Raw genomic sequence first — 22,040 nt, 5'->3', positions numbered from 1 at the left:
CTCAAATCATCTTTCCTCATTGAAATCTATAGAAACACCAAAAATATGTTCCAGCCTCCCCGAAAGAACAACACAAATGTTCATAAAGTGTTGTTTTTTTTTAAAAGTAAATAGCACTGTGATATCACATTTGAAAAAACTTATACTTATTACGCAATTAAACAATATAAACGAACAGATCGTGTATTATGATAATTCATTGCAGCCCCTTCTGCTGTGCATGACTTGGCCACCGGGCGGCAGTATAATACACTCATGCAGACAAACGAAGAAGTGTTGTGCTCATCATGACTGTTGACGCGCGTTTGAAGTGACTGATGTCATTCGCTACCTCTTGGAAAATGTTGCAACCTTTGAGTCTTTGAATGTTTGAAGTAGCAAGCAGAGTATGTAAATCAGTTAAGTTACTGCATGCATGGTAGCTACCTGTATCTCCGTGTGTTAATCTGTTCATGTGGTCAACGCAATGACTGTGAGTATTTCATAATCTTTGCATATCAACGTGATACGTGTGTGACGTTTGATTACATTTGGCGATGTTTGTGAGTAACATAAATGTATAGTTAGTAGCGCGACATGCCAGTCGGACATTAGCGATGTTGCTATATCGTAATGGCGTCTTTCTTTTCTTTTGTCGATTTTTCTATAGAGAAAAACAAGGAAGCTGGGAAATGTGTGCCAGTTAGTGTGTGTGCTTGTTTTTTTATGAGCAGAGTCACCTTTGAAAGTTGAGTTCAGACTACAGTGTCACCTTACAGCATTTGTTTCTCAAACTTTTGCTCGCAAGTCAAAGCAAAAATAGAATCGTCTTGAATGACGGTTTGTAGGTCGGGAGACTCATATGGTCAAGGCATCACTGTACAGTACGTGCGTACTAAGCAGTACAGTGAAAAATTCTATTATCAATAGTAGTACCACTGACTGATTGCCAATTGCTCAATGACCCAGTCTGTTATTATTGTCAGTTGTACTAGCTGAAGCGGTATGGCTAACATCACTTGGATACATCTCATGATTAATTTTTAATGTATTATGTAAGGTACAATTTATATTTATTAGGGGTGTGCCAAAAGATCGATTCTCATATTGAATTGCGATTCTCAATTAGTACGATTCAGAATCGATTTTAAATGTCCCAGAATCGATTTTATTTAAATAATTTTATACTGTCTGGCCTTTGTCTGTGTGTGCCTTTATTTGGAGCGCTGTTCATGTTGTACCCGATTTGGCCACTTAGGGGGCAGTGTGGTTCCACGTGGTCTAACACACTGTTAAGTTGTAACCACATTAGAGAGTAGAAGGAAAAAGTCACGATCAAGTTATTCCAATAAAAGTTGTTTTTTTGCAGTGTGGAGCCGTTCTTTTGAGTGATAAAAGTGCCGCGAGTAGCGCGCTAATTAGCATTAGCGAGTCAGACTGGAGTAGATCATTACAATTCCTTGCAAATCTATAGATTGAAGCAAAAATCATTGCCAATCAAATCATTTTGAATCAAAAAATCGTTCTTAACTCTTTGACTGCCATAAACGTTATAAAACGTTTAGCATAAACCTAGGGAAGGGCGCCGAGGACGCTAAAAGACGTCCCCTATGTTTTTTTTTTTTTTTTTCAAAAACGGGTGCAGGAAAGCCTTGGGCAGCTGTGCTGAAAGTATCAGGCAGATCTGGTTAGTAAAAGACTCGTTTTGGCCCCTAGAGGGCAGCGATGACTCTCTTTGCACAAGGTTGGATGGGCCGCCCACCGTGGGCGTCAGTAGAAGACGTGAGGCGGAGCTAGAGTGTTGAGGAGACAATGGCTGATCCAAGCCACAATGGCTTGACCAAGCAACCGGTTACAAGCAGCTCAGCTTGAGCATTTTTTTCAAAGACGGAAAGCATCAATCAATACTAAAAAGCGCATTGATGTCAACGATGATGATGACAACGAGCTCTACGCCAAAGTTGGAAGCTTTGGCGTGACTGTTATGAACACGTAGTAAGCCTCACGGCTAAGCGCGGCTAGCGCGGCTAGCGCTGCTAAGGCCGGAAAACGCGCACAATAGCCGGCCGGGTACTTCTACACAATCGGACATTCGATCGGGCGATGGAGAGTTGGCATCGACCAATGCAGATTGATGATGATGATGAAGATGACTCCGAGCTCTACGCCAACGTGACTGTTATGAACACGTAGTAAGCCCCACCGGCAAAGCGCGGCTAGCGCGGCTAGCGCTGCTAAGGCCGGAAAACGCGGAGCTGCACAAGCGGACATTCGATCGGACAATGAAGAGTACCCCGAGTCCAATGCATATTCATCGGAGGAGCGGGTACAGTCTGATCACGGAGAAGACACTGTTTCTGGACTACGATGCCACCATGAATGGAGTGGATAAAATGGATCAGAACATCTCCTACCAACCCGGTATAGCAACTGAAGGACACGGGGAAGCGAGACGTAACACCACCGTAACGTAACCGTAGCATGATCCTGATATTAGACTTGATGACACACTGCAGTATATACTTGCTATTCCCCGGAAAAAAACGGCCGGCAAGAAAGTGGCGCACGCGAAGAGGCAATCTTGTGCAAATGCTGTTGCGTCTCCTTGCACGCAGGAGAGTGTTACAAAAAGAAAAACTGTCGTTGAAACATCCACATATTTGTAAATAGCACCACAGTTGCACACATTTGTAAATAGTTTGCCAAATTGTTGTCAAATTGTTACACTGTTGAATGTAAATAAACGTATTTTGCTATCAAAAAACACTTTTTCATTCTTGGTGGTAGTGTTTTATAGAAGTAAAGCACTATTTAGGTGTTTGTGGCATCATTCATGGACAAAAAGAAGTGTCAAATTCACTAGAATGCATGAAATAATATCGTTTCACTAAAAGCTTGATTTCTCCGTATTTTGGTCCAACACAGGCGAAATTGGGTCAAACTAACCATTTTCTATTGTTGATTACTAAAGAACGGAATAAGGTAGAAACAAACTCTTTTTTTCTGATGAAAGATGAAAGTCCAATCTTTCATTTGGTAGTACGTGTGTTTCCATAGTCCAAACAGAACATTTTCTGTGGACCTTGAAAATCAGTCAAAATGCTTAAATCGGCTGGCACTGGCGGCATCCCTTTTCTGAAAACGTCTGGCAGTCAAAGAGTTAATGGAAAATCGATTCTGAATTAAATCGCAGGCCCAAAAATCGGAATCGAATCGAATCGTGAGACATTCAAAGATTCCCACCACTAATATCTATCAATAATATTGAATATTTCCTGGCCAATTTGGTATTTATTTATTTATTAGCTATACACAAGAAATGCAAATGGGCAAAGTGGATCTTCAGGAAGGATGTGGATGAGCGCTAAAAGCCAATAAAAGTCATAAGGCAGATGGTTTCATTGTGCCTCTTTGACACAAATTACAGAGTTGTCTTTGGACTTGCTGTTCTTTCATTAATCCTCATCACAGCCAAAAATGTTGAGCCAAGCTTCCACATAATCATCTGTGGTTGCTAATGACAGTGTAATTTTATAGTGGGGAGTAAAATTTGCAAAAAGTTTGTGACGCTACCGCGTGATGTTTGTGCGCCGATCGAGTGCCAGCTGCTTGCGATTTGATGGAGTTGTTCTTTGGCAGCGCGCTCAAAGAGTGGCCTCGCTTTTGTTTCTGGCGTCACTGTTACAAATACATGTTCTGATCTCAGGACAGAGAGCTAACGTGGCACCCTATTTTATTGGCAAAAAAAAAGGGAAAAAAAAGCGAATCTCAGCTTTGCAGTAAAATCTTCAGCCAAATGTCTCTTGTTATCACAAACGGAATGAGAGCATTTCCCTCTGTTCTCTCCACAGATGACCACTGCTTGGATCTTCGTGCGGATCACATCCACCAGCAAAAAACAAGCACACTTTTAATCCAGAAAGGATTCCTCGTCTTTGTGCAAAGAGTCTACTCGCCGTGTGCGAGGACGACCTGTGGGAATAAAAGGATCAAGTCAAGGGCACGTTTACTACCTCACTGCATACCCCCCCCCCCCCCCCTTTCCCAAGATGCCGGCGCGGATAGAAAGCTGAGCTCGGGAGTCTGGTGGAGCTTCATGAATTCCAAGGAGAGTTAAAACAAACACTGTTCCTTCGTGTTTGTTGGTGCGAGGGTAGGATAACCATGTGGACATTAGCGGCATGCACGCGCTGCCTCGCCCTCCTGTTGGCCCTCTGCGTCCAATCAGCAACAACCGTGGATGACGACGTGACGCCGCGAATCACTTTCTCTTACAGTAAGTTAAAAAAATATATAATCACCTGTGGTTGTAACATCCCACGGCTAAACACTGTCTCAAAATACATCTTCTTCAATTTTGATGATATTATGGGGTTTTTTTCATTCTATCTCATTCCATAGAGTGATGGGGTGTTGATAGTATATTATACCATAGTATAGTAAGAATGAGTCCTCATCAAGGTCGGCCACCTGCAGTGAATGTGGACTCAAGCCTTCATTTGCATGAGTGAATTGCCGTGATGAGCGTAAGCAAGTAAGCGAGTGCTCGTAGGCCCAGATGCGCACATGCTTAAAAAAAAAATGCATGCAATCATAATTGTGCTCTCACACACACAAAAAAAACCCAGGAATGGATCCACTTGTAATCTTACTGTATAAAAATATGTGATGGTGCCAGGCGAGCCATCTTTTGATGGAGCATTTGTTCTGTTGGGCAGGTGTTATTATGGTTCTCATTACTGCCACCTTCAGAACTGGAGTGGAACTTTTAATTTGAGCCATGTTTCAAATTGGGAATGCATTTATTTATTTTAACTCATTTACTGCCATTGACGGTTATAAACGTCAAAAAATAATTTTAACTATTTCTATTAGTTTAACATTTTTTTCTATTTTTGTTAACAAGGGTATGAAAACATAGATTTTTTTTATTGTACATTTAGACATAACTATTGAAGTCACGCCCATAATTTTTAACAATCATCTAGTCAGGCGATTACAATTTTTAATATTTGGGGTTCAAGGCATTGGTTGTGCTGCTTGTCCTTTTGGCTAAATGACTATTGCATTATGGGAATTTAAGTAATTAGAAATGGTCTCTTTGGATTGTTTCCTGTCATGACATAGATGTGTGAGATAATCATCTAAATCAGGGGTGTCAAACTCATATTAGCTCAAGGGCCACATGGAGGAAAATATACAACCAAGCGGGCCAGATTGGTAAAAATAATGGTATATAACTTAAAAACGATTGCCGTCCATTCTACGCAGATTTTCGCTATTTCGCTACATTACGGGGCTCAACTCTAATTATATTGTTCCATTAAATGACATAAATGCAAAAGGAACGCAGCAACACTTTGTCTGTATGAGTTCCGGACATGTTGTATCTACCTGTTTTGCATATATATTGTTCCCAGAATGCATTGTGTGGCGCAGTCAATGAAGTTATAAGGACATTAATCCTTGTCATATGTGTCTACCAGTAATTGAAGTGTGTTATATTTAACACGTTTATGTTGGTCTATGATTTTATTATTAACTCATTCACTGCCATTGACGGGTATAGACGTGAAAAATTAATTTGAACAATTTTTTTCCACTTTTGTTAACAAGAGTATGAAAACCTAGATTTTTTTTATTGTACATTTAGAACAGATATAAAAATTTTGATTAATCGCGAGTTAGCTCATGAAGTCATGCAATTAATTGCAATTTTAATTGCCAGACGCTCCTAATTTTGAATTGTAATTAATCACATGACTTCAATAATTAACTCACGATTAATCAGAAATGTTATATCTGCTCTAAATGTACAATTAAAATTGTTTTTTAGGTTTTCATACTCTTAACAAAAGTGGAAAAAAATGTTAAACTAATAGAAATAGTTCAAATAAATTTTTGACGTCTATACCCGTCAATGGCCATCTTATTAATTGGTCCGACTACTAATTTTTCTTTACTTTACAAAATCATCTCGCGGGCCGGATTAAACCCCTTTGCGGGCCTAATCCGTCCCGCGGGCCATATGTTTGGCACCCCTGATCTAAATTCAAAGTTGTTTTTTAAAAAACAGCTAGTTTGGCTGGAAGTCACATGTCGGGCTGTTACTAATTCATTCTGAAGCGCATCCTTTCTCTCACTTAAGCCATTTAACTTCTTTGTCAAACACCTCAATGGATTACGCTAAATCACTTTAGAGAAACAATTCAAAAGCGTGAATAAGTGGCCTGTACCGCAGCAGGTAAAACACGTCACCCCCGTAAATCCTTTGCCATGGTCCCAATCGTATGCATGGAAAATAAGGGAAGAACTTTCCCTCCCTTAAAGGGAACATTTTCCTGGAAAGATGTTTTTTTTTGTCCTTCCTTCATTCACTGCCATTCTCCGTGCCTCTCTCCTAATGAGCAGGCTAATCTCTCATGTGAGCCGAGTGGAGGGTTTTTGTGCGGCGGCTGCGGCGGGAGAGCTCGTCTGTTATTCATTAGGGCCGCACAAAGGATCATGGGAGCAAAGTTGGGCATGCGGCGTGTTTCTCATCATCACAAACGTCTCTCGAGCCACAAGACGTTTATTTATTTATTTGCTTGCATCAACAAAGAGTCGTTCTAAATTTTGAACCTGAGATGATTTGAGCTGGTTGTTTTTCACCGCTGGGATGTTTAAAAAAAGAAAAAAAAACGCGCTAATGTTTGCATATTTTAGCGCTGGATACTATTTCATGTGGACTTTGCAGTCTTTTCACATTGTCTGTTCCCTGCTGCTCCACAAACTGGAGCATACCTTGGAAAATAGACTTTTAAAGTGCTTATATACTAATAGCTGGGTCTCTGCAGTGCCTGACTAGTTATCCAGTGCAAAATTGCCCAACGAAGAGAATCAAGTTTTTTTTGCTTGTTTTTTAACTCATTCACTGCCATTGACGGCTATAAACGTCAAAAAAGCATTTGAACTATTTCTATTAGTTTAACATTTTTTTCCCCACTTTCGTTAACAAGAGTATAAAAACCTATATTTAAAAATAAACTTTTATTGTACATTTAGAACAGATATAAAATTTGTGATTAATCGTGAGTTAACTAGTGAAGTCATACGATTAATTACGATTTAAAATTTGAACCGCCTGAAGCCCCGAATAAAAATTGTATTCACTTACTGCCATTGACAGCTATAAAGGTCAAAATTTTATTTTAACTATTTATTTTAGTTTAAGATGTTTTTCCACTTTTGTTAACAAGAGTATGAAAACCTAGACTTTTTTTTACTGTACGTTTAATTAGAACATATATGATATATATGATATATTCATGTGTTAACTAGTGAAGTCATGCGATTAATTACGATAAAAAATGAATTTTTAATAATCTTTTTTTTTTATGAATTTATGAATTTATGGCAGTGCCATGCTGAATGCTAATTGCACTCCAAGTTCAGCATCACCGTGGAAAAAAAACAAAACCCTACATCCGTCTCGTCGTCGTAAAATCAAATGAATTGTTGCGAGACGTTGCCCAGACTTCATCAATTACAGATTCGCATCACCGCTGCTACAAAATATCTGCAAATAAATAATCATGATCAAAAATTCTAATGCAGCGATCCCTGAAAATGAGTTTCGTGACCCTCACATTCCACTCTGTCCACCTTAATTAAGAGCTACAAGGTCATTTCTCACCCGCTGCTATTCTGCGCCAATCAAGCTGTTGAATTGTGTCAGGATCGAACTTTTTCTCCACATCCTCTGGAGCGTGTAAAAGGGGGATGAGGCCATTAAAACCATGCCGCAATTATGTCGCTATTGTCACGAGCGTTGTTGAGTCGGATGCCAGCATTTGTGAGTCTCTTTCTTTCAGGATCAGTGGGCGTATCCTCGCTTTTAGGCTGCCAAAATCAATTGTTGAAGAAATGTATATTTAATTTTCAGGAAATTATTTATAGCGTTCACCCCATGTTTATTCATTCGCAACTCTCAAATTTATTTTATTTTTTCTGTTTTTGCACCATCTTGGTGCCAAAAAGTGGTGTTTTGCTAACATGGTGTGCAATCCAAAGGCAATCCATTTTGCTATTTTGCAGCAGAGCTTAGTCCTCATTCACTGGAGAATAATGTTAAATAAAACCTGTAGACTCTAAGCTGTATGCCAAGATGCATGCCAATGTGCCAAGAACAAACACATCCTCCTGTGTGTTCTTGTTTCCAATCCGCAAACAGTGCAAGCTAATTTTGCTACGCTAGCAACTCAATCCAGTGCAAAGTGAAATGCTCATTTAAGTCACCCACCATTTAATAGGCCTGAAAGACTCTGTAAAGCAAAAAATAAATATATTCTAAATTTGACACCACTATAGAGCTGGGTATCGATTCTAATTTCCTTAATCGAGTTCAGTTCGATCCGATTTAGATCCAATTCACTTCAGTTCAATCCGATATTGATTGTGCTGTGAAAGTTTAAAGCGTTAACGGATTAATTAATTACAAAAAAGTATGACATTAATCATGAATTAACGGAGATTAATCGCACTATTAATTTTGACCATATATTTTAATCTGCGAACCTGCAGGTACTGAACTATGAGTATGCAGTCGACTGTATTCTTAAACTCCCGTCATTTAAGAGAAGGCCATTTCTTGCTGCTCGCCATTCTGAACTAATGGAGCTGTTGAAATGTGTCAGGATGGAACTTTTCTCCACATTCCCTGAAGCGTGCAAAGAGGGCGGACTAGGCCATAAAAACACTTTGACCTGACGTTCCGCAATGACGTGCCTATTGTCGCGGCCATTGGTGGCCTCAGACGCGAGCACTTGTGAGTGTCGCCCCCTGCCAGTCTGCAGTTCTTTCAGGATCAGTAGGCGTGTCCTCGCCGGGTTTTAGGCGGGCGTGGTAGCATGTCTAGGAAAGGTATTCCAAACCGTGTCATGTCATGGTCATTATAAGAGGAGAATGTAACCTCGAGAAGTTGTAACTTGTGAACAACCACAACTGTTCATGCTAATGTACAGTATACTGTACAGCAATATAAAAAGTCTACACACCCCTGTTCAAAAGCCCATCTTTGGTGATTAAAAAAAGTCCAATGTGACAAAACAGTTTGGGTCTATTCATGTTTTTCCACCTAACTAATCGCAGTTCCTTTGGATTTTTCTCTCTCGAAATGAATTGTGGGCTGTTATGCTGCAAGTTATTGCAATTGGCCAGATAGCGTTCAAATACGTTCCCCAGCGACAGTCAGCAGCAAAAGGAGTGATTGGATGGCCGATTAGGGGTGCCTTGATCATCTGGAAGTGCAATTGCATCATTGCACTTCTGTTTTGATCTTCTTGAGGTAAAATGGCATTAAGATATATATTTTTTTATACTCACTTTTTCTTTTTCTTTGTTTTTGGTGTGTACCGTATACCCGTTCACAAGGGTGATAACTGACAAAGGGGTAAATGAAAATATCTGATCAAATATTTCTGTAATCTGAAACTTATCACCAAATATTGCAAATATTTGCAACATATTTTTTTGTTTGTAACGTTTCTTTGTGCAACCTCTAGTTCTTGCATATGGAAAGCCGATTTACATTTATTTGATATACAGCATACAGGACTTAACTCATTCACTGCCATTGACGGCTTTAGATGTCAAAAATCATTTGAACTATTTCTATTAGTTTAAAAATGTTTCCACTTTTGCCAACAAAAGTATGAAAACCTAGAATTTTTTTTAATTGTTCATTTAGACCAGTTATAAAATTTGTGATTAATCATGAGTTAACTAGTGAAGTCATGTGATTAATTACAATTTTAAAAATGTAATCGCCTGACGGGCCTAATTTAAAAAATAATAATAAAATGAGGGCCGTTTAATCGTAATTTTTCGCATGATAATTTTATATCTGCTATTAATGTACAATAAAAAATATAGGTTTTCATAAAAAAATGAAATGAAAAATTGTTAAACTAATAGAAATAGTTCACTTGAATTTTTGACGTCTATAGTCGTCAATGGCAGTGAATGAGTTAAAGATGGATGTCAAGCATAGTGAATACAGGCTCAATGGCTCTCCATACTTACATGACAATTATGCAAAAATAAGACTAAAAACTTACCTGCACAGTATTTAAACATTTTATAATTCCATTCCAAAGGATTGGTTGCACAATAAAATTTATTTTTATGATTTCTATAAAAAAAATGTAATCGTCTGTGCGAAATTTGCGTTCCACACTCTTAAGAAGAAAGCGCCATGCTGGTCGTTACCAGCCAGGATAATTGGACCTCTCGGCAAAGCGCCGCGCGCGTAGAGTACGGTGACAGGAAGCAAGCGGTGGCGGCGGTGCGGCCCGGTCGGCGTTAAAAGCTTCCAGCTGTTAGAGCAGCGCGTGCACAAAACCATCAGCATGCGATGTTCAGTCCTGCCTCGACCGCCCGCTCGCTCGCTCGGCTTACTTTGCGGTGCGTGTGCAACCAGAGTGGCGGACTACTGCACGACTCATCATTACAACACACACACACACACACGCACACACACGATAGTGGGTCTGTATGCTGCGTTAGCACTCAGGCCTTAATCACATGGCTGCTTCCAGGGAGTGCACTTAGCAAGCGGCGCAAACCATCTGCAGGAATGTGCAACTCACTTAGATTGTGAATGTTATAATATGTACAAGGCCGCAGATGTATGGTCAAAAGTATTGGGACTGTTGGCAAGTATATTTACAGCAAATGAAGCGACTATGGAAGATCTGTTCCAGTTTGTCCCAGAGGTTTTTCAATGGGGTTCTTACGGAATTTTCCAACTGTCCCAATATTTTTGTCCGTATAGTGGCGTGTGTGAAACGGCTTTTTTAACCTACATATAAGGGCCAATTGTCAACTACAGTAATTTCCGGACTGTAAGCCGCTACTTTTTTCACTTGCATTCCACCTTATGCAATGCTAATGCAAAAAGTGTGTCTTATCCAGCAGATCACAAGGGGGCGCACTATAAAGGAAGTGCAAGAGAGTCACGCAGAGCAAAACAAACCAAGTGAGCCCAAATACAGTAGGAGAGACAGAACAAGAGTGAGACAATTTGCGCCCTCATTATGGAAAAGAAAGTAGCGGGAACATTAAAACACCTGCGGCTTACAGACGGGTGCGGCTTATGTGTGTAACAAACTCAAGTATTCCCCAAATTTAGCTAGCGCGTCTTATAGTCAGGTGCGCCTTATAGTCCAGAAATTACTGTAGTTTAGGCAAACTTTTCCTGTGAACAGTGGCTGTAAAAAGGAATTCTTCCATGTGTCTTAAAGCAACAATATGCCATTTGTGTCCTTTTCTCCTTAACTCATTTACTGCCATACATTTTTTTTTAAAGATTACTAAAAATTAAAGGCAAGAGGTGATTAAAATGTTTAATGGTAATTAATCGCATGACTTCACTAGTTAACTCACGATTAATCACAAATTTTACATCTGTTCTAAATGTACAATAAAAAAATTATAGGTTTTCATACTATTGTTAACAAAAGTGGAAAAAAAATTAATATGAATAGTTAAAATGATTTTTTTACGTTTATAGCTGTCAATGACAGTGAATGGATAAAAAAGAAAAGAAAAAGAAAAGGTTAGAAATTCGGTGCGTCAGGCCATGAAAGTTTTTAATCATAATTAATCGCATGACTTCACTAGTTAACTCGTAATTAATCACAAATTTCATATCTGTTCTAAATGTACAATAACAAAAATTATTGGTTTCATACTATTGTTAACGAAAGTGGAAAAAATGTTAAACTAATAGAAATAGTTCAAATAATTTTTTTACGTTTATAGCTGTCAATGGCAGTGAATGAGTTAAATACACCTTCAAATTAATTGGCACACTTGTAATCAGGAGACTAGCATCACGTTGCCACAATGAGTCTGCATCACCAGCTAGGACATTTCTCATGTTGTGATATCAGTGCTGAGTTTATTATTCAGAGTTGAGTTCCACTAAATGATGAGACAAAGCTCTTTTGAGACATTAGTCAGGTTTCCATCCAATTGTTTTAAGCGAATTTACTGAAAATGCGCAAAACGTTTCCATCTGTTCTTCTTTTGCGAATATTTAGAGGGGACTCCGCCGCTGTAGTTTAAAAGAAGAAGAAGAAGACCAGGAAGCGACGTCGTATGAGTTTCCTTTTATAATTCTTGATAAATAGTAGCATTTCTTTGCTGTTTTCCATCTAAAATAGCATTAATATTCGCTTTTTTGATTAATTCCAAAAATATTTCTGTTTCGTCCCCCCCAAACTTTTGTTTTGGGACTACAAACAGGCATGTGACGTAATATCCGGTCAAAACGTGCGACGTGTATCCGGTCTTGCCAGCACTTATTTGCAAAAACTGTTTCCATCGCCCATTTGACCTTTTTTGGTTTTTGTCCATTCAGTTTTATTTTTGTATTTCTTGAAAATTCAAATTCAAATGGATGGATGGAAAGAAACCCAACTATTGTGTTATGCCACAAACTGATTTGTTATTAGCTTCTTTAGCTTTTGTTTTCCTCCCGTAGCTTTAAAAGTCCACCGCATACTTTGCTGCCAGTTTAAGCAATTCAATCATCACCTCATTGAGTTGCTGGGCTCGTGTTGTCATGACAACCCCCTTGTATATCCCTCATATTTCTCATCTGTCCATCAACAGCGCTCTTAGCGCCAATCAGCACCTCATTTTGTTCTGACATTCTTTCACACAACATGGCATCCGGTGACTTTCCGTGCGTATACACAAGTTTTCGGGCTTCACCTCCGACGAGACGAGCACGGACACGTCTCGGGGGTTTTCTGTTGCCACTGAGGGAATGACATGCTACATGTCGGAATCAGTCGCTTGCATACCAAGGTTAGACCACCGGCGGCATGGCAGCGGATTGGCACACCAGGGACGCTAACGACAGAGCTGAGCATCACACGAGTCTTGCTATGCAGTCATCCTTGTGTTGTTGATTCTGTTAAGTTGCTCCGTTTAAGCCTCATCAAGTATTTACTTGTCACCATGCGACACCTTCTATGTTGCTTCATCAACATGCAGCGAGCGTTAGACACTGGCGGGCTGCGCTTGTTATCTGTGAGGCGCAGCTGTCTCTCACTGTGATGTACGCACACAAACTCGATATGAGGAACACAATTCTGCAAAAGTCACATTAAACGACACGTTTGGACTGTGCATGAATCTCAGGTAGAGATGAGGCTTTGTTGATATACTGGGGATGTACATTGTGGAAGGTTGAATTAGAATTATATTATAGTATTGCAGAGTGCATTTTTTTTTTAACCGTGCTCAGGGGTAACTTTGGCATCTTGTTATGGTTTGTTGACAATATAATGACAAATCTGAAAAGCATTCATCAGGGTATTTAACTCATTCGCTGCCATTGACGGCTATAGACGTCAAAAATTCATTTGAACTATTTCTATTTAAAAAAAAAAATCCCATTTTTGTTAACAAGAGTATGAAAACCTAGAATTGTTTTTGTACATTTAGAACAGATGTAAAATTTGTGATTAATCGTGTGTTAACTAGTGAAGTCATGCAATCAATTACAAATTTTAATTGCCTGATGCCTCTGATAAAAAATAAAAAAATAATAAAAAACTTTTTTTGTTTTTGAAAAGATTATTAAAAATTAGGGTCATCAGGCGATTAATTTTTTTTATCGTAATTAATCGCATGACTTCACTAGTTAACTCACAATTAATCCCAATTTTTATATCTGTTTTAATACAATTTAAAAAAATTCTAGATTTTCAAACTCTCGTTAACAATTAATCAATCAATTAATCAAAAACTTGATTCTTGACTTCAGTAGTGACTTTATCACATAATAAAAACCTCTTTTTTTGATGGTTTTGTCATCATAATAGGGTTTAGCGAAAATGTAATAACAAATCTAGAAAGTCATCATCATGGCCTTTAATATGAGGTATTACTCGATCTAGTTTCTTGCAAATAGATTTTTTTACCTCAGACTTTTTCACGTAATAAAAACACATTTTCTTTTGATAATGTTGACAATGTAATAACAAATCCAGAAAGCGGTTATCAAGGCCTTTAACTCATTTGCTCCCAAAAACTTATATAAAAATGTTCTATTTTAAATATTGTCATGGTCCCAAAAACATATTTATATGTTTTTTTTTATATATTTTTTTTTTTGCTAGAGCATACAGAAGGCTTTGATGGAGCATCTGACCTGAAAAGGTCGCTTTTATGGTAGTTATTACAAAAAAAATGGCCAGCAGGTGGCAGCAGAGTATACGAGATCAACCAGGGCCATGTTGCAAAAAACTCTTTCCCCTTCTGGATATTCACAGATTTGTGAATACTGATGAAACTTAGCTATATTCTAATACTAATTGCTAAACAGCCGGGAGCGAAGGGGGTTTGATCCAGTGAAAATGGCTGGGAGTGAATGAGTTACTATGATGTACGACTTGATGTGGTTTGTTGCAAATTAATTTTGACGTTCGGCGCTCTTCCCGAAGCTCAGAAGCAATCTTCTATTGGTTAAATGACCAACTGTTATGGAACCTGATCTGACCTGAGCCCAATAATTTATTTAGGGAATATCAGTTTAACCTGTGCTCTTTCGCCAGTCAATCAAAAGTAAGCGTTATTATATTTGAAAAGGCAAAAATGTGAATACATAGGATGTTATTAGATTGTGACATAAAGTGTCGAAAGCTGCACATCGCTGCCTCTTGCTGCTTTCGTCGATGCGAGCCATGCTTACAATCAGGCCTCGTAGGAGCAATTAGCGGCCCCGCCCTCAGAGCTACAAAACATCTGGAATGTTATATGCAGCTGCGTTTGCGTGCATGCGCGCCTCTCTTTTGTGTGCAAACTGGCGCCGGCGGATGATTTCTGTTAGCCGGAGCTTAGCTGCGATGCGTAGCAAGAGGCCCGGGCCGATCCAAAAGCGTATTTAATTGCACAAAAATGTGCTTTTCGTACAGATGTTGTTTTCTGCTTTACGAACATGTCAACATCTGCTTCACTTTATGGCTTGGCGTGCTTTTTTTTGGGGGGGGGGGGATGACATCATCGGCGATACCATCATCGGCGATGCTTGCATTAAAATGCATTGTCTTGCGTGCAAAGTTGATGAGCTTTGGAGGCTTTTATCCTGGGGAGATCCCGGTCAGAATTGAACGCTATCAGATGCAAGATGATGTATGTGTGTATGAAGATGTATGCATATAGATATAGTTGACATATTTACTACTGCCACGTTTGGAGGGTCGCTGTTCCATTACAGGAGTCTCATCTCATTGCCTTGCGCATCGTTTGCACATGCTCACTGCGGAGCAGCTGCGCTTTCACATGCTGAGATATATGACTTGGTTTTTTGCTTCTTGCATCTTTTATTTATTCATGGGGGGCTTTTCTGAGCGAATAGGCTGCCCGAATTGAATTTCACCTGATTGACTGCGAACGTCCACCATCTGGACAAAAGTCTTGGGACAGTGCACAAAGCAAGTCCATAAAAGGAGCTTGGATGAGCATCTAAACTGATATTTAAGTCCTTAACTAACACTTTATTGAAATGATTATTTTGGCATAAATCTCATTTGAGAAGGTTATGTTCAAATTTTTTTTAAATAGCTTAACGTATTGCTTATTTTCTTTTTTGGTATTTTATGTATGTTTGTATACAGTCTTTAAAAAAAAAAGTTATATCTTTATTTTTTTAAACGCTTAAAATAAAGCTTATCTTATATTATTTTATTTATTTTATTGTATTTATATATTTTTTTGCATTGATGTTATTTAATACGCTTAATTGAAGCTCAACCCCCCCCTCTCATTTTTTTCCTTTTCTTTTAAATTTATTTTATTGAATTTTAGGTTGCTATTTATTAGCATCAGAGTAATTTAAGAATTTAAAATGCTTTTCATGTTATTTATGTTGTAGGGCGGTGCAATTAATCGAAATTCAATTACAATTTCAATGATTACAATTACAAAATCTGCATAATTGTAAACAAAAATAAAAGATTATCAATACTCATTTTGAGTGGTTTAAATTTATATATTTACTTTATTTTTAAAAATAATTAATCAATCTTGTTTGGACCAAAAGGAACTTGGATAATTATAGTGTTTCAATTTTCAAAGAAATGTATTTGTCTTAATATATTTTACGTGTTTAAAAATGTTCCAGTTTTGTACCAAAAAACAAATGATTGTCCTAATCGTGATTTCAATTATTCCCAAATGAATCATGATTAATATGTTCTTCATAATTAAGCAGCCCTACTTGGTAGAATCTTCTATTTTTGTTTTTGAAATATTTAATTAACTGTAAAATTATTTATTTAAATATTACAAATGATGATCTGGCTGAATGGACGCAAGCTCCCAGAAAAAGAAAGGACCGGTCAATGTCTTTTATCAGTCTTTGTATGAGTGTGATGGCCAAGACCGGGTCCATGTATGCAGTGGCGTCCCTTGGCAACCTGTGGCTAATTGTGCACATTAGAGGCGGCAGTATTGATGATAAGTGCAGCAAATGAGCAGAGGTGAAGAGCTGAGGTTGGCAGGCAGCTGATGAAACAAGAGGCTGATTGATGGATCGTGGAGGCGCGGTCCGGTTGCGAAGCTGGTCTTGCTCGCGCTCTCTCTCTCTCTCTCTCGCTCTCGCTCAACCACATATGACCTCTTCAAGACACACTTCAGGATTGCAACGGTCAGCCACAAGACGGCAGACGGCAATGTTATTTTTCTAGGATGACCTCTACATGTTACCACGACTACCGTCTTTAACGATGCCCATTCCTCAATGCTGCTACTTTCATGGGTTTGCCCTCTCTGCTTGCATTGTTAGTTGTTTTTTTCTTCCTCAGTGATGTATGTCAGGGTGTCAATGTGCCACAGGGAAACTTTTTTTTAGTTTTTTTTGTTTTTTTAGTTTTTTAGTTTTTTTGTTTTTTAGTTGTTTTTTTTTGTTGTTGTTTTTTTGTTGTTGTTTTTTTGTTTTTATTTATTTTTAAGTGAATGACCAGCACAGCCCAGGGGAACATCAGGCTTGCAGTGAGGAGAGATGGGGTTTTAAGTGATTTCATATTAGAACAGACTAGTTTTAGATATTTAAAAAAATATTTTTAAGGTACTTTTACGTTGATTGTATAATTGTTTCTTTGCTGTTATCTCATTTGCTCAGTATTCTATATATTTTTTTTTGTTGTTGTAATTTTTAGTATCAATTATTGTATTTTGGTAACTGTATTTTTGTGAACTTTGTTAAATGTCTTTATAGATGCTGTATTTTATTTTGTTGTATTCTATTTTACCAGCATAAATATCATTTGATAAGTGTTAAACTGAATTATTATTTATCTCATTCACTGCTATTGACGGTTATAGACGTCAAAAATTAATTTGAACTATTTCTATTAGATTCACTTTTTTCCCCACTTTTGTTAACAAGAGTATGAAAACCTATAATTTTTTTATTGTACATTTAGAACAGATATAAAATTTGTGATTAATCTATTGAAGTCATGCGATTAATTACAGTTAAAAAAAATTATTGTCTGACACCCCTAATTTTATATCTTTTCTTCTTTTTTTTATTAGAGGCATCAGGCGATTATTTTTTTTAATTGTAATTAATCACATGACTTCACTAGTTAACTCACGATTAATCACAAATTTTATATATGTTCTAAATGTACAGTAAAAAAAATTCTAGGTTTTCATACTCATACTGTTAACAAAAGTGGAAAAAATGTGAAACTAATAAATAGTTTAAATGAATTTTTGACGTCTATAGCCGTCAATGGCAGTGAATGAGTTATTGTACTTTATTTAATTTGGCATCATTCTCGTATTTTATTCTACATAGTTCATTTCATGTATTTTTCTGAGCCTCAGTCTCTCATTCGACAAGTTCCAAACGGATTTAATACAAATGTTCAAAGGCTTATAGCTTCTATTATTCTTGTATTTAATTTTTTATGTCTTTGTCTTCATTGATCTCTGAGAAGTTCTAAACAATATTTACTGTATGTGAAAATTTGTGGAAGCTTTTTCAATTCAACTGTACTTTTCCCCTGCTCTCAATGAGCCGATATAGACAACAGGAAATTAGGATTTTTTTATTTTTATTTCAATAATATGCATTGCGACTGACTTTAACGAGAGGCTTTGTCTACATTGACTCCAGATGTTGCGGTATATTCAGCAAAGTGAGATCTTTTGGTTTGGAAAAAAGTCCTTGAAATGTGACATTTTGGACAAGATGAGTCTTGTGCAGCTTGCTTGCTCTCCTCTGTAGAAAGACTGGATTTTCTTGCCAAAAGTTGTTAGAGTGTCAGTTGAAGTGCAGCAAATGGTCGTGTTTACGAGCTGTTCATCTTATTTGGACAAGCAGCATTTTGGCTTTGGCCTCACGTTCAGTTTTGACTATGTTTACAATGAGATGCAATACGTAAACATGTACCAAAAGGAGTGGAGGAAAAAGCTATAACAATTATATAAACGATCAAGTAATGTTGGTACTTTGTATTGACAAATATTCAAAATTATGTGTTTTGAAAAAAGTTGTTGCATATTTTATCTTTCTCTGACAATTGTTTGTTCTTAAACCAATTTTTAACATTCCTAGACTTGTTTCTCTTTGCCAAAGCGAGAAACCCAATGATTCTACATATCACATCCAAAGCGATGAAGTTGCTGGCATCAAAAGTCATATTAGTGCATATTTTTTCTTTTCTGCCTGCCAAGTATGCGGCGGAGTGTATCAGCACGTTTATCACGTAGGAAGACGTGAACAAACTGCATGTTAATGCCACAAATCCAAGCCTGAATTCCACATTGCTGGCTGATAAAGACTGCATTAGCTGCCATTAGTTGGCTTCAAGTGGTTATAAACAAATCTTGGCAAGCATTTTTCCGCCGGGGGAGTTTTTGAGTGTTAGCCAGCCACATTGGGCTGTCTGACTGGAGCAACAACATGAAGTACAACAATATTTTCTTTTTTGCAAGGCAGCAAACACAGCCACAGGCTTCCAAAAATGAAGATTTTACTGTTAGTTTCATTTCAGAGTTACTGTAAAAGTTGGCCAGGCACTCTAGCTCATTCACTGCCATTGACGGCTATAAACGTCAAAAATTCATTTGAACTATTTCTATTTGTTTAACATTTTTCCCCCCACTTTTTTTAACAAGAGTTTGAAAACCTAGAATGTTTTTATTGTACATTTAGAACGGATATAAAATTTGTGATTAATCGTGAGTTAACTAGTGAAGTCATGTGATTAACTCATTCACTGCCATTGGTGGCTAAAAACGTCAAAAAATCATTTGAACTATTTCAATTAGTTTAACATTTTGTTCCCTCTTTTGTTAACAAGAGTATGAAAACCTATAATTTTTTTTCATTGTACATTTAGAACAGATAGAAAATTTGCGATTAATCGTGAGTTAACTTGTGAAGTCATCTGATTAATTACAATAAAAATAATAATAATTGCCTGTCGCCCCAAATTTTTAATAATCTTTTCTTCTTTCTTTTTTTTATTCATTCGCTGGCATTGATGTCAATAAACGTAAAAAAAAAAAAATAGTAATTGCCTGTTGCCCCTAATTTTTTAAAAAGGAATTTATGGCAGTGAATGAGTTAATTACGATAAAAAAAAAAATATCGCCTGTTGCCCCTAATTTTTAACATTTTTTTTTCTTATGAATTAATGGAAATGAATGAGTTAAAGACCCTAATAGTTACATACAAGCCAGTTTAATCACTGATCTGGCTGTGCATCACCTTCTTTGTAATATCTGCCGTAACAACGTCGTGCGCATGTGCGTCCTGCAGATGCCAAGGAGAGATCGGCCAAGAGGTTCTCTGCCGAGGGTGTCTTCAATTACACATCGCTGCTGCTCAGCCAGGAGGACGACATGCTGTACGTGGGGGCCCGCGAGGCGCTCTTTGCCCTCAGCCTCTCCGACATCAGCAGGACTAAGCTGCAGAAGAATGTGAGTGTGTCAGACGTGTGTGCACATGCGAAGTGTTGCTCTGGAAGTCAAATAGTTATTTTGCCCCATAGGAAATCATTGAAACAACTACATCTAAATTTTGTATATACTATTACAAGTAGATATATATATTTTTTGTCATTCTAATATTTTTGGCATTTTATACTGATATATTTATGCCTGTTTTTATTGTAACTTGATTTTTGAGCATCAAGCGGGTGTAGCGTTTTTGACTGAGATGTTATTCTGTTGGACGGCAACATATAAAAAATTCACTGTATGATTTTTTCAAAGCACGTGTTCTTGTATTTTTAATGATTTATTCTGACTGTTTTTGGCCTTCAGCTGACTTGGGCTACTCCACTTGGAAAGAGAGAAGAGTGCAGCTTCAAAGGGAAGAACCTCGAGGTGAGACGAGCCCAAAAGAAAGTTGAAAGAGATCAACAGCCAAAATGTTTCCAGAGCATTATTTTTTCTTGTCGTGTTCAGGAATTTAATTAATAGGAATAGGATCCCAGGTATAGTGTAGTGGGTTTACATAGCTAACTAGAGTACTAGACTACCTTTCGCCGTAAGTCACTAGATGTAGCTTTAACCAGGATAAGCTAAGCAATATCCAAAATGGATGGTTGGGAATTAGATCTCAGGTAGTCACTACCTGTGTTTCCCATAGCTGACTGGTGATTGATTGGCAAGTTAAAAAAAAAAATAATAATAAAAAATAAAAAAGTGTAAACCTCCACCATTCACCATAAGCAATCTGGGATATCCTTGGGCTGCCTCTCAAGGCGTTACTATAATTGCAGAAGTGGGCTGCCGCAGGCTTACTCAGTATTCACTTTTAATCCATCTTTTTTTGGTTTCCCCTTCAACTGTTATGTTTTACCACTCTTCCACATTCATCAAGTGTTCATGGGAAAATTCTACTTTTTTTTGCCGTGTGTGTGTTTTCGTCGTTGTCATACCAGCTGTTGTATCCTCAGGCGACAAAGCCCGCGTTAATCTACGTGGCGCACTGCACTCGTCTGCTCAGCAGGCAACATCTTTTCTCCCCATCGAACACTTGAGTTTTTATACCCATTTGGTACATTTCCTTGTGAGCTTTATTTAACCGTTTCAGGTGTTTTTATTTTTGTGTGCATGTGCTTAACCAGAGTGAGGTTTTTTTGGAGGAGAGTTAATAACACCTTTCATGCTGTTGTTTTTTTCACACCCTCTCAACCAGACCGATTGCTTCAATTACATCAAGATTCTGCTGCGTCTCAACAGCACGCACCTGTACGTGTGCGGCACCTACGCATTCAGCCCCATCTGTAGCTACATTGTAAGTCTTTTTGTTCTGTTGCGCACTGTTGGCATGGCGATGCACCGATGCACAGAATATTTATGTTGTTTTTGTGGGTCGAAACATGGGTGAAAACTCGTATACATTTTGTAACAAAGCATTCCCAATTGTATGTTTATATATAGATTTGTGGAAAAACGGGAGGCATACCAGCTCAGCGGTCTAGTGGTAGAGTGTCCTGAGACCGGGAGGTCGTGGTTTCAATCCCCGGCCGTGTCATACCAAACACTATAAAAATGGGACCCATTTGCCTTCCTGCTTGACACTCGGCATTACTGGTTGGAATTGGCGGGTTAGATCACCAAATGATCCCAGAGCGCAAGCGCCTGCTGCTGCACACCGCTCCCTCAGTGGATGGGTCAAATGCCGAGAACAAATTTCACCCCACTTAGATGGGCAGGACTTTAACCTTTAACTTTATATCTATCAGCCTAAGACATACAAAAAAGTTTTTGTAGCCGTATGCTAAACTTAACAGGAAATCCACCATTTTCACTTTAGGCTGTTTTGTGGATTTTTTGGTGCAATTTACACTAATGTACCTATTTCTTAAAATTTGAACATTAAGAATGTTTGAACAGAGAAATGTGAGAAAATGTAAATGCCTTGATGAGAAATACTGTGTTTGGAGGGGTTTTAGAGCCTTAAAACATAATAAATGTCAAACATAAAGCTGACTACTTTTTTGGGAACCTAACCCCAGCGGAAAATGAGGGAACACTGT

General features: G+C 38.0%; 1 protein-coding gene across 3 annotated transcripts in view; it reads left to right on the top strand.

The window, feature by feature from the left end:
• The window catches only part of LOC147176922 (semaphorin-4B-like), a 60,102-nt gene that overhangs the window by 18,583 nt on the left and 19,479 nt on the right, over nt 1-22,040 (top strand). For 2 of the 3 annotated variants that reach the window (XM_086071752.1, XM_086071750.1), the window contains 4 exons: nt 3,831-4,255; nt 19,811-19,971; nt 20,317-20,379; nt 21,197-21,295. In XM_086071752.1, the coding sequence (XP_085927878.1) occupies nt 4,144-4,255; nt 19,811-19,971; nt 20,317-20,379; nt 21,197-21,295 (435 nt within the window). In that variant the 5' untranslated portion in view covers nt 3,831-4,143. Of the gene's footprint in view, nt 1-362; nt 473-3,830; nt 4,256-19,810; nt 19,972-20,316; nt 20,380-21,196; nt 21,296-22,040 lie in introns of those variants that run through there. The other variant, XM_086071753.1, reaches the window with a different exon arrangement.

The sequence above is a fragment of the Leptonotus elevatus genome, chromosome 3 (assembly GCF_054856555.1).
Source record: "Leptonotus elevatus isolate MCC_2025b chromosome 3, RoL_Lele_1.0, whole genome shotgun sequence".
Classification (NCBI taxonomy): domain Eukaryota; kingdom Metazoa; phylum Chordata; class Actinopteri; order Syngnathiformes; family Syngnathidae; genus Leptonotus; species Leptonotus elevatus.
This window is presented reverse-complemented; position numbering and strand designations above follow the sequence as displayed.